Source organism: Callorhinchus milii, unplaced genomic scaffold (assembly GCF_018977255.1).
Source record: "Callorhinchus milii isolate IMCB2004 unplaced genomic scaffold, IMCB_Cmil_1.0 Scaffold18, whole genome shotgun sequence".
In the NCBI taxonomy this organism is placed as follows: Eukaryota; Metazoa; Chordata; class Chondrichthyes; order Chimaeriformes; family Callorhinchidae; genus Callorhinchus; species Callorhinchus milii.
Genome location: NW_024704759.1, coordinates 11,165,469 through 11,179,686, shown reverse-complemented (window position 1 = coordinate 11,179,686; position 14,218 = coordinate 11,165,469). Strand labels below are relative to the sequence as shown.

The following is a 14,218-nucleotide window of genomic DNA, read 5'->3' as shown; positions in this document are numbered from 1 at the left end:
ATATGTGTAAATATTTAAATACTGACTGCATTATGACTTAAGTGATAGTAGGGGTAAATACCAAAAAAAATAAAAAAAAATTATTTGGTCATTCAATGAACAATGTTTGTGGGACACTGCTGTGCACAATTGTCTGCCACATTTTGCCCACAAAATATGCAGCCGATCCACTTTTTCAAATGCAAGGATTATTATTATTGTGATAATACTTTCTCTAGTGCCCTATAGAGACCACTGAAAGTCAACATGTGAACCCACCCGCCCTCCTCCCGCCCAATCCTTTACAGTTTATCCCATAGAGACGCGACAGTAAAATTCCTCGAGCGAGTAAAACATTTCACGTAAATAAAAGAGCAAATGTTAGATGTTTGCAACTACTTGCAGATTTTGCCGAGTTTCATCTTCCTCGCTCACATCTGGCAAAGACCAGACATCCCCTGCTCCTTCAAAGCAGAACGAATCACAACACTAGCGTTCAACCGAATATTTTCGGATGTGTTCTGTTCTGCACTGGCTCTTCGAACACTTCTTAGCAGTTTAGGGAAACATTCCATTTAAAACCTCAGGGATTTCGTTTTGATTTTAGAATAAAAGAAGTTCCTCCGACCGCCCATCATTTTTGCCAAACTACCTCTGCCCCTCACTAACTTGGTTGGCAAGGTATCCCATAGCAGAAGGTCGATCCTCTCTTTCAAATCATCAGCATATGTGCAACAAATATTCTGTGTTCTCAAGAGAGCAGACTGATCTGAAATTCAGCTAACGCAGAGAGAACGGCAGTACATTTGGGAGGCGCCATGCAGAGCAGTGCATTCTGTAAGGATAAAAGACGATCTTAAAACCATTTAGTGGGCCCTGATAAACATCTCACATGCTTCTAAATTCTATTCATCTTCCCAAGAATCAGGGCAAATAGGCTTTAACAACACGGTCTCTCTTAAACACATTTTTGCTTGCATGGATTCACTCATTTTGGTACATTGCCCATTCAGAATTGGTGGTTACTTTCAACTCACTTACAGCTGACAAAACAGCAATACACATTCTGAGCCTCCCACCTGACAGCTTATGGGTTTATTCACAATTTGGCTCTGAACTAACATACCCTAATTGCACTGCACAACATATTCAAGGCCAAATCAGTTCCTAAACTGGGCATGTTCATATCTCCAATGTAAAGAGTAATAATTCAACTCCCCCCCACCCTTCCAACAACCTGAAATTCCTAGTCTGAGCTGACAGGATGATTTTGTTTCAAACACATAGGACAGAATTGGGGAAAGTTCTTCATTTAGTGGAGAGTGTGAAAGTTTGTTTCCAACTCAGATTGAAGTTATTAATCTTCTATAATTCTGTGCAGTCTTAAATTTTAAGTCTTACAGTCCAAGACTAGGTGCAATTTCATGCATCAAGCTTGGTTTAACATCAGATATTCTGCTTGTACTCCGTACAACTAGGCAGGTCCACAAATTCCCTCTCAACAGAGTCCAGATCAGAGGATGGTGTGAAAGCGATGGTGGGGTTTCAATACTTTGGGCTGTGTTGTAGTTAAAAGCACAGCAAATCTCCAAACAGCATGTGGATTAAAGGAGAAGGCAGGTGCATTGTCAGACGCGAGGTCACCTCCACCTGCGTTTTTTCCTCAACACAATTTATTGCTTAGACGACCTTGATCTACAGGGAGTCTTCTATGGATCTCTGTGTCTGTCCCTGTGGTGCTGAATAAAGCAGAACAGATGAGCTGGGTTATCATCCACAAAAGCATCCAGTTCTACATCGCCAGAGAGATCCTCTTGCTCAGCAACAATATTGTGGCAATTCTCTTTAGACTGCAGTCGTGAGACCTCGGAGTGGTTTCTTACATGTAAAAAACAACAAATGCTTGGCAAAGAGAGAGATAGGACAGCTTCGAGTTGCTACAGTGTAAAGAATGTCCTGCTCTGCTTCATCAAAGTGCTTTGATCCCTTCAAAAATCAGAAGAGTGTGCCTAACTGCACCATTGTCACATCTTACTGTAACCATTTCCCTCGCCAGTCTTCCTATGGTTCAAGTGGGGTCCCAAAGTAGGGGCAGTCTCTGTACTGTGTGTTTCTGACCATGAGACTATATAGACATATTTCACACAGAGGAAACATTGCCTTGTTCGTCTGCTGGATTCACTGCTAGGTTCCAGAAGTGAAAGGACAGTACAACCTACAGCACCACACAGTTCCCTCCACTCCCCCCATCACTCTTGCGACTTGCTTATGCACAAAGTGAATTAAACACAGTGAACACAAGCTCACAGCGCACATCGGGTCGAAATAGGTTACTGATCAATATCTCCTTGATTTGTGTACTAATTCTGAACACCAATTTGTATTGACTTCAAGCACTCTCCAATGTTCCTTCCCAGGTCAGCAATTGTTGAAAAAACAAATCCAACTACTCTGAATGCTTTAGCAGTCGTTTTGGGAGGTAAGATCATCTTGATGAATTAAACATGTCCAGATAGCTTATGGAATCCCACAATGATCCATGCATAAGGCTACTAAGCTTTACAGATGTTATGACTCCAACCCACTTTAAAATGACATCTATCCATCATTTATCATTTGTATTCACGGTGTATGCACTTGGAAAGCGCTTTATTTCACACAATGGAAAGAAATCAGTCTTTGCAAATCAACTTTGATTCATGAGATAGATACCAGGCACAAACCATCAATTTATTCTCTTCCAACAGAATACATAAATCTATTGGATTTATTATATACAGAACTTTATAAACAAAACTCTATAGTCTTGGGAAGTCTGTAAGCCACACAAAATCAATTCCTTTTTGGATGTTCAGGAAAAGTACTGAATGCTTTGTCTCCATTCATATCTTACGCCTGAACACCAAGCCTCCAGTGTGTGGACTCCCTGTACGGTCCACCTGCTGAGATCCATAAATTATTAACATTAAACTCTGCTGCTCAATGGAAACATTTTGAAGAGGTTCAAGAAAATGTAGCCTCTATTGTGAGGACAGTACTGTATAATTTAAACCACAGTTAGGCATGTTTGTATCCTGATTCCACAGCATTTTTGGACACCAAAGAACTGCAGCAAAGCAGCTTCAAAAGTAGAGCTGAATGTAATAGTTTCTAGGGCTCGGTTGCATATTTCACTCACAAAATATACAGTCAATTCACTTCACTTTGGGATGTCTTTCCGACGTGAAGGGCGCTATACAAGTGTAATTTGTTACTGTCGTTGTTTACAGTATATTCTGTGAAGCGCTTTGAGACACCTCAAAGATGTGATAAGGCGCTATATCAAATGCAAGGATTATTATTATTATTATATAGGGCTCAGATGGTCACCAGTAGAGAGATTCCACACCTTTGAGGCTTGGATTTTGATAAGATTGAAGTTAAGAAAAAATCTGTACAATCTGAAATAATGCTGCCGTCTTAAAAATCTAAACTCAGGTGGAATTTCTGGTGCCAGTACATTTGAAAACCTACTCCGGGAACTGTGCAGTGGCCTCATGTGCTTTGATACTCAGCACAATCATTGGTAGGTAGCCCAGATAGACTTAATATAAGCACTTGGAAGTGAGAAACAGACCGATAACAGTGTACAGTAGAGATATGACTTGTGAGCCATCCCTGGAGTATTCCTTTTATATTAAACTTTAAAACCATGTCAATGGCATTTGTGACAGGAAATTATAGTTGGGTTTTCCTTAGAGAGATATTATTATATCTGAAAAATCATAGCTCCTTCCCTCCTCTCTGTGGCAGCACAGATAAATTTAAAGAAATAAAGTGGGGGAATAAAACGAGTGCTGTAACTTTGCATTGGGTGAATTAACATCTATAAGAGAAACGCTAGGTTAAGGTTTCAGGTATGAAGGCTTAAACCCCAAAACACTTGTATAAAAATAATAATCAATTTACCATAACTTTACGCTTTCAGGGGCTTGCTATGAATTTTCAGAATTTTGCTGTTGTTTTAAATCTTTAAAATTTAAAGATATGCATATCTCTTTCTGCCTGAAGCATCCATTTTTTGGTGTCCAACAATGGGGAGTAGCGGGTCCTATTATCCCTGACTGCTTCTGTTCTGTATATAGAACGATTATTATTTTGCTTTCCCCCCCAGAGTGTCTGTCACACACAACTGAGACCTGTACCACTGAAGCCAAGATTACAGCTTGCAATTCTTGCTACAGTGACCGAGGGAGCAGTGTTTATGGGTGACAGGGTTCATACAATTAATTAGTGTCTGGCCTTATCTCAGGTAATGAGGGAATATATTAGCAAATATAGAGTCATAATCTATTCTATATTTTGACATCCCTAAATCACCTTCATAAATTAAGAGAGTTGCAGAAAAATAGTTGTTATCCATCATTACCTGTCGTCCACAAAATACACAGTAAATCCACTTTACGGTATGTTCTGTGAAGCGCTTTGAGACGTCTTAACGGCGTGATAAGACGCTGTATCAAATGCAAGGATTATTACTATCAATAATTTTGCAGGGACAGAATTCCCCCTCTCAATAAAGGCCTTGACTAATGCTGGGCATCGATCACCTTGGCTCCTTGCCTGAGTGAGCATTCTTCATCTGTGAACCTGGATCACTGAGTGTCAGCAGGCTATTTGACCACAGGGGCATTACAGTTGGGCTTATGCTTCGCTCTGCAAGTGTGCATTTGCAGCAGGTGTGAGACATGGACCGAGATCAGAACCGCCGCTAATTGTTCACTCCAAAGTCCAGAAAAAAAAAGACCAGCAAACAAAGCTGTCAGTTATTTCCCATTGGGAGTTTTGCTCGCTCTCTCCTTGTATTCCTAGAACTTTGTCTATTTGAATTTCACCAGCCACGGATTTTGCAAACTACGAATTGCAATTAGCAACAGCAATTTGCACTTAAATAGCACCTCTCAGGTAAGGCGAATGTCTCAAAGACAGAGTAAGAACCTGGGGTGGGAGGGAGATGGGGGAGTAGAAGGGAGGTGGTTAAAAACGCAGTCATTGAGATATGTTTTTAGACAGTTTATAACAGTTAGGGAAGGAGAGAAGAAGCTGAGTTTCAAAGCAAGTAATTTGCAAATACGGCAAATTAAACCCCACTCACTTTTGGACATCCCAGCTGTGGTGACATAAGCTTACCCACAGACAGTAAATCGCTTTCTCAGTGAAAGCCTTTTGTTTGATTCAATGGGTAATTACCGCACAAATTTTTTTTTACAATAACAACAATCCAAATTCGTTTTTTTGTTGCAAAAATCCTCCAACGATGTGACAAAACCAAAGCTATTAGAATGTAATAGTGACAAGCCGCTTCTATCGAAGCAGTCGAGAATATTGTTTATGTGTGTGACTCTTTACAGAGCAACATCACGCAGCCAATAATACAACATACCGTTGGTTTGAAAGAGCAGATTTACGTCTGGTTCCCCTTAGTATTACACCAAAGTAAATGCAGCTTGGCTCCGATGGCAACTCTCACATCTTGGTCAAAAGTTTGCAAGTGCAAACATCACACTTGGGTTTGAGCTCACAGTCAAGGCTAACACTGTAGCGCAATAATGTGGGAAAGCTGCAATGTTGGAGAGGCCATCCTTTGAATGAGATGTTAAATCTAGGTTCTATTCGGGGGAACATTAAAGGTCTCACGAGACTATTCACAAAAGAAGGCCATTTCTCCCAATCTGCTAACCCAACAATCTTCCAGACAAAATTGATCACTCATTTGATGGTGATGCCTCAGAAGGAGGCAAGAATTCTTAACCTCTATTAAAGATCCAGCCATGTGTGTGGACAGCAGGCTGAAGTCACAAACTGATGCCTTGGAATGGTTGAATAGCCTTGCCCAGGTCAACAATTTAACTGAAGATTTTTCACCCAGACTTCTGAGTAAGACCCTAGAAAAGCCCCAAATGCAGCCGAAACCCTCGTGTATGTGTTTGTCACCTCCTGCCTGGATTACTCAAATGCTCCCCTCGCCGGTCTCCTCAGCTCCACTATTCAAAAGATCAGCTCATTCAGAAGTCTGCTGCCCGCGTACTGACCCAGACTAAACTCCGTACCCACATCTCACCAGCTCTGGCCCAGGCTCCACTGGTTCCCCATCACCGAACGGATCGACTTCAATATTCTCACACTCGTGTTCAAATCCCCTCACTTTCTGCCACCCCCTACCTTTCCAACCTTCTCACTCCCCAATCCACCACCCGGGGCCTCTCCTCAACTGGCACCGGCCTCCTGCTCATCCCTCGCACCCTCCGCCCCACCATCGGAGGTCACGCTTTCAGCCACTATGCCCCGAAACTCTGGAACACTCTCCCTCAATTCCTTCGCCTTGCCCCCTCTTTTCCCTTTTTCAAGTCCTGCCTGAAAACCTTCCTCTTCGACTGTGTTTATGTCCACCTCCCTCCCTGGCTCAGATTCAGCCTCTGAGATGCTACCCTACGTAGAGGGCGCTATATAAGTGCAAGTTGTTGCTGCTGTTGTTCTTGAAAAGGGAGAGGGAAGGAACAAAAAAAAACACCACACTGAACTGAACAAACTACGGTAGAATCAAAAGTCCTCACTAGAAAGGAAAACTGATTTTGCAGAGATTTCTCATCGTTTATCTATTGATTTAGTTGCCCTTTCTGCTGGGAAAACGTTAAAAGATTTTCCTACTCTTTCACAAATTGTGCGATGAACCGCTTCCTATTTGCAAGCTTGTATGATAATGTCATGTACTGGAGAACTGGTGCTCATCAAAATCCAGCTGTTAGTTAGTATGCCAGTCCATGCCTAATTCTATAGTCTTGACGCAATAGAACGAGATTATCATGGGTCAAATGGGAAGATCACTCCCTGGGTAACTTATCAAAGTATTCTCAGCAATTTGAGATGAAAAATGGGGTCAGAAAGATGAAGTCAACAGTCAATGGGTGTAGCTATCACTTTTCAAAACAAAAAATTATATGGTTAGAAAATAAATGTAAGTGCTAACGACTTCGTTCATTTCCACGTTCAGGGAAAAAAAGATGCAAAAGGTGTGACCTATTGTTGGAATGATGAAGCCTGTCTAAGGCCAAGGATGGATTAAATGAAAAGACAACCTTTAGAGCCAAAGATCTGGCTGATTTTAGGCACCCATCAAAAGACAGAAGACAGCAGGTTGGTAAAGGAGGAAAATGGGGTGTATGGACCTCAATGAAGGAAAAATACAGAATAGAACCAATAAGAGAGAAAATAATACATATAAATAGAACAATATAGAGGCAAGAACAGGGAAAAAATATCAAGAAAGATTTTTTGAAAGCATATCTACTTATTTATTCCAATAATTTTCTTCGCAAGTCAGTAGTATCAGCTCGTCTTGACTATATTAGGGGTTGATTCTCCACCAGTCACAATGGGTGCTGCGAGCAAAATGAAATTAAAAAAGAAATAGTTTGGCCCAGGGAGCACAAAATTCCCTGGTAAGTCCCCCATTTTGCTACCTACATCCATCCTTACTTTTGTTATCATGAATTATTAACAAGGTGTCGCGTGAACCGAACGGAGAAGCTTTTCTGCAACATGCACATAAAAGAAAGTTCCAAACAGTAGACAGATGAAAACTGACAAAAGGCCTCATGTGCACAGTAGTCGACTGGAGTCCTGGTATTTTAATATGCAACTATATGTGAGATAAGTACCATACGAACTTCACCATAGCCGTGCGGATTTCAATAATTCATCTTGTAAAGTAGACTGGTGACGATTACACTCCGTAAAGTATTGTAACAGCATTGCTCATTCCATGCCTCCCTGGCAGAAGCAGCCATGATATAAGCAGCTTTTCTTCAGGGAATTTCCTGGATTGAACACAAGCTCACAATATGTCGACTTGGACCTCGGATCGCAACGGAGCCCAAGTCTTGTGAGTCTGTTCGACATACAGGGAATGGCTGGAGAAAATCCTCTTTAAGCCACGGGTGTTTTTTTTCCAGCAGTCACACAGTCTCGATTTCACTTGAGGGTTTTTGAGATTCCACAGTAGAAGAGGAATTCAGTGAGCTCCAACACAATTTATCCTGTCTGGGAAAATGTATACTCACGACACTGAATTGTATACCTCGCCATTTCAGAGAGGAGGGGGGAAATCATCAAGAGTGGGTAGGAGGCCTAACCTATCCCGCTGAGCACACCCTTTCCTTACAAAGTTGGTTGCACTCTTGCCTCCGACTCAGAAAGTTGTGGCTTCAAGCCCCACGTCAGTACTTGGAACTCATATCGTCTATGTCAGTGGTGGCCAACATCTTTCGTCTGCCAGCGAAATAAATGTTCTTGATTAAACATTTCTTGATTTATGCCATGTATGCCTTAAGCCTGCTTGTTCAGATGGATGTTAAAAAATCCTATGGCATTATTCAAAAAGGAACAATTGGCAAAGAATCCACCAAAATAAAACTGGTCATTCACTACCTGGCTGTCTGTGGGACGTTGCTATGCACAAATTGGCTAGTGTGTTCACCCACAAAATCTACAGTCACTTCACATTTACAGCAATGCTTTGTGACATTCTCCCGATGTGAAAGGTGCTTCGCTAAACGTAAGAGTTATATATTTTAAATATGGAGCAGCATGGTTGGGGCCAAAGGGAAGCCTACGGCCAAGACATTTTGTAACATCTGAAGGAAAATTGCGCTGAGGTGTAAAAAGGATAAAATTAGAAATACAATTTGTAAATGTCAGTAAAAAGACAAACCACCTTTGTGAAACATATTCCCATGTTAAGGTAATAGAAGCAAGCCTTTTATCATTCTTAACGTGAATAGTCTGCATTCCAAAACCACAAAGCCAAAAAACTTATAATCTGTGTCAAACTTTAATTTTCATGTTTTCTATTGGGGGGAGGGGGGGGTTAATAGTTAATATTTCAGCTGCATCGGAAGTATTTGGAAGCTATTTTCACTTGCTTAGTTTGTCACTAATTCCCTGATCTTGGATTACCATTATTTATTGCATCCATCAATCTTAGTCATGTTCCTCACAGTTGCTCGCTAGAGAGGATTATCCATCGCAGAAGTAAGTACTATACAAAGCGAGATCTTAAAGTCATTCCTGACCCCCACCTGCTTCGCAGCCACAAATAATCTGTGTGCACTTTAAAACGGAGGCTGGTAAAGAATATATTCAGAGCTTTTAATTAGGGGATCAATATGCTGATGTAACTTAAAAAGATGCGTTGGCAATTTAGAATTCATTTTAATGATTCAAAGAAGATACAAAGAGTAAGCTTCAATCATTTAACCAAAATTAATTTCAAACACTGAACTCTGCGCTTCATTAATATGAACAGCAACGCTTATTCCTGCAATAGCCCTGTGCAGAGTACAATATAATTATGTTGCTGCAGATGACAATTACTCATGTATCAGTGAAACACACTGGTGGCTTGTAAAAACTATCAGCTTCATTAGAAGGTTCTTTTTCATTTATTTTCGTGCCCACCACTGACTATTAAAATCAGCTAGGGTGTTTCAAGGCACGACAATTATTCCATTAATCAAACATTATAGAAGTAAATTGTATTCAAATAAAACTTTCACGATTGATTAAATAACTGCAACCAGCCCCTCAAGTGCTTGTCAGCATCCTATCAGTTTGTGGCAGACTGCCTTTCTAGACTGGGGACGTTGCTCCCATATGATCCCGTACGTTTTGTTCGAAAAAACACTCTACAAATCCCTGAGGATTGCAAAGAACATTTAACTGGGATGTATCATAGGATACTCAAGAACAGGAGGAGTAGTGAACAAGAAAAGTCCATTTGGCACAACGAGCAGGCTTCTCCCAAGATATCGTATGCAATTCACACTGTTATGGATGCTTCCCAAATTAATAATGAAGTAAAGGGTCAGGCAGCCTACCCAGCTTCCACCTTTAATGAACCCATTTCAGGACCCTGAGGAATGCCTCTGTATGATTTTCCCACCAACAACAATTGTCCTTCCATTCCCTGCAGTATAATTTGATCCAAATCCATTTGAATGTTTCAACAGAGTCTGTTCCATAAATCAATGGTTCTAAGTGTGACAACGTTATTCCATGGTTAACCTCTGGGGAAGGTGAGTAACTACAGCTGTGACTTCTTGCAGATCCCGAACAGTTATCAAATGAAAAGGCAAATGTTCTCAGTTCCTGATGAAGCTTTTCTTGTAATTCACACTATCCCTGGATACTTTCCTACGTATCAAACGGATCAAATAAAAAACAATTATAAAACAAAACCCCATTCACATCTTCCTTCATGATTTCTCCAACGTGTGCGGACTGTACAGTTAGTTACTAAACTTCCTGTGTATCTTCATTTTTTTGCCATTAGTAGTATTTTTACCCGCATTTTCTCTTTCTCTCTTTGCGTGTCTCTTTCTCTTTGTGTCCCCCTCTCTCTGTTTCTTTCTCATTCCATTTTTCTTACTCCTTTACATCTTTTCTTTGCTTCTCTCTCTCTGCTGTCTATCTTTCCCGATATCCCCATCCCCCCACCCCCAATTTAACGTTTGAAATGTCTGCTGCCTGGACATGTAACTAATACACATCTACAGCGAAAAAAATTGCTACCAGAGTTTTCAAAGAAAAACAGCAATTTAACACAGAATCAGAAAATTTCAGCAACCATCTGCCAATGGCATTCATAACATATGGAATTCTTGTCTGGATTATTTTCCAACTGGGAATCTGATTTCAGTATAGACAATCTTGGGTGCGCTTAAAGAGGATAAAATTCTGACTTTCATAGAGGATTTTTACATCTACAAGGAATCAGTTGTGAAATGTTGCCAATTTCACCCAAACAGTCAATCATAAGATCATTTTATTAATAACACAATGAAATGAATTTTCTTTGTTCATACAAGCTCACACATTTTCACAGGAAATCCTGTGGTCTGGTCAACCTGTATTTTTTTTCCCTTTTTGAATGGCTAGTTCCTTTTTTTAGTTCAACAGCACTGTGCGCTGCAAGTGTGGACTGGTGTTATATGAAGACTGCTCCAGAAATGATTTCTCTAGCGTATCCTGCATGAGTTTTGAACTAAAATAGCAAATATACATCTACACACACACACACACACATGCAAAAAATGTATCTGATTATTAAAGAGCAACAAAGCAAACTGAAGGAGGGAATGCACCTCTGTCTCATTGGAAGCCATAGTTCTCTCCTGATATGAGCAACATTGCAACAGCGATGGAACTGAGCAGTGCAACTTGGATAGAGCTCCAGACTGCTGGCAGGAACGAGCTCGGCGTTTGCCAAACAGTACTATCAAATCTACAGGACAGATGACATCGTGGAGGCCACACAGTCAACCAGGCCGCTTCACAAAAAAAACACACAATCAGGCAAACGGCCCAGCCTGTTCCTTCCCCTCCCAGCACTGCCCAGGATTTTCATTCGATTTAACATATTTTTCCAACTTAATTTCACGGTCATTTTCCATTTTGAAAGATTTTTAAATAAGAGAGGAAAGGCATGTGTTTTCTTTGCATATTTATGTACGGTTCCATACACATGAACACTTGGTTTTTTTTTGTGCTCACTGCTTACCCGAACCAGCTGGAGGGGGAAAGGCCCTCTGGAATTCTCCGGGACGTTGATTGGAGGAATAACCCAGTCTCTCTTTTGTCGCTTCAGCCCGCTGGAACTCTGCTGTTGGCGCCAGAGTAAGAGGGTATAGCCAAGCTGCTGGGTAGGCTCTGGAGGGACACTCTGTGGCCCATTCTGCTTATAAAATAAAAAGCAAAACTGCTCTTCATATCAGTACTTCAGGCGATCAATTATTAAAACGGCACTGGCAGTGTAACGTGATGAAAATTCACACATGAAAATTAATAGAAATGTTACAGTTCAATAGCTTAATGCAGTTTATTGGCATCTGCCCTGTTTACTGACGCAAGGCAGAATTGCTATGTATAAGTCAACATGACTGCCAGAACTTTTGCATTCATACTCCAGACACCTCCGTCTTTGAAGAAAGAGTGCAGCGTTTTCTAAAACATTGTAAAAAAAAACAGTGAAATAAATTCTGTACAGCAGCCATAAGTAACCTGCGATAAATCTGTGCTATTCAGTTGCTTCATAGTAACCGCACGGCACTTACAGCTCATTATGCAGAGCTCAGGCAGTAAGCAAAGATTTTATTTCAATACAGTGGTTAGTGGTAAATCTAACGAACATTTGAAAATATATTCACTTTTTTTTTTAAGAGGGGAAAATTATGTTCAGTGTACTAAGTAGCTGCTATTACCATCTCAAAGAAATGTGGAGTTCTTTTTTCGTGTTACCCAGGATTACATTCCTCTCCCAATCCAAACCTCTTCCTAAATTTTAATGAATTGGCAACTTGCCTCATTGCTGTTTAGGCAATATTCCTGGTGCAGATTAGTAGCCGGATTTAACTGTACAATAACAATAACTTTCACTTCTAGTTAATCCGGTTTTGAAAAGTGCTTGAAAGCATTTATTATGTTGTAAAAGGGGCTATATAAATGCAAAGTATTATTTATTAAATGCTGCGTAAAAGTTTATATTGGTATGAAATGCAATCTCACGTCACTTTAGTGATCTGGCAGTTTGCTGGTATTATTTTGGTTCCCTCCTCCCCTCCCACCCAACTCTAGATTCTTCTGTGCATTGATAAGATGTGCTATCAGTCCACGCCTGGTGGCCAATTGAAGATACTCTCTATGGACTTTAGAACTACAGGACATGGCCTGCGATTGAAGGGGGTACATTCACATATCTAGGGAAATACTATTTCAGTGAGCGGTTGTAAATGTATGGAACAAGCTCCCGAAGAGAGATGGTGGAAGTTGAAAATGTTGATTCTTTCAAAAGCAAATTAGATAGATTTCTTTTAGGAAATAATATCTTCAGATACAGTATATAGTTTGGGACATGACATGTGCAAGCGACTGCCGGGATGAAGGCAAACTGGATGGACCTTGGTCTTCTTTCATCTAGCAATTCTTCAGTTCTCACGAACTGCCAACTTTTCTTTAGCTGGGGTGTTATTTGATATTCTCCAGGTTTCTGATAACATGAAGAGTGCTAGACTCGCTGCAGTTAGGAAAAGCTGACACCTCAGCTGGCTACGAAGCTTTTTGTTGTACATGACACCTCCGACTTTTGCCAAGCTCCTAGAACTTGCCAGGATGCAGGATTTGATTTCGTCAAGGTGCACACCATCTGGAATTGATTTTTGAATGTAATCAACAAATTAATTTTAAAAATAGTCTGCAGGGTACTCTGATGGGTACGATGATAGCTGGTTGGGAGATAATTGGGAAACTCGAGTTTTAATCAAAGTCTTCACAAGCATTTTGACCTTTAGTTTCCGCTGACTGGCGTTAGTGGGAGCAGTGAGTATGTCAATGTGGGTGATGTAAAATGAGGAAGAACGTTACACAAGTAAGGATTTTCGTCTTTAAATGACTTGGTGCACTTATTGTTGAAGTGACTAAGATGTGGCACTTAAGAGGCTCTGTAGGATAACTACTATCAGCTCATCTCACCATCCTCTTAGCAGTGAGGGATATAATTTGTGCAACAAGACAATCTAGATATAGAGGAATGGGAAGGAGGAGAAGAGAAACTAAGATATACCAGGGAGTGAGGTCACTGGAGCTCAAATCACCTGACTAGTCCCAATTCTTACACAATGTGCCCATACTATAACAGATCTGGATCCACATGTTTGAACAACAAAGATCTACTTGCACGCAATAAATAGGGATAATCTTACGAAATGTGATGGAGTCAACCCAACAGCTCTGTGCCCATGTTTGACAATAGACTGCATTTAATTCCACTGGATTTCTCTCCCAGAACTTGAGAAAATGTAAAAAATCAATAAAACTGAAGCCACACGCAAGGTATAAAATGACTAACAGCAACTGAATTACATATTTACTCTAGTGTTTATATTTACCGTAGTGTTTCGAGATAGTGGAACTTTGCCAATCTAAGGCATTATCAGGTTTCAAACAATCAACACCAATGAACAGATAAGTTCAGGTTATTTGCATATCGATACACAAGACTGGGATTTTGACCTTTTCATACAAAACAACTGAAATTGTTCAATAAGGCAATTTCAAGTGAATCACAACAATTTTGTTTTTGCATATCTGTGGGATCGCTTTTAAAGATCAACTGACACATGTGATAAACCATTAGGCACCATGGTGC

The 14,218-nt window shown here is 40.5% G+C and overlaps 1 protein-coding gene across 2 annotated transcripts in view; it reads right to left on the bottom strand.

The window, feature by feature from the left end:
* Positions 1-14,218, bottom strand: part of LOC103190848 (cadherin-4) — a 222,220-nt gene that overhangs the window by 52,227 nt on the left and 155,775 nt on the right. Inside the window, exon 4 of one of the 2 annotated variants that reach the window (XM_042341816.1) lies at positions 11,576-11,752. In XM_042341816.1, the coding sequence (XP_042197750.1) occupies positions 11,576-11,752 (177 nt within the window). The remainder of the gene's footprint in view (positions 1-11,575; positions 11,753-14,218) is intronic. The other variant, XM_042341817.1, reaches the window with a different exon arrangement.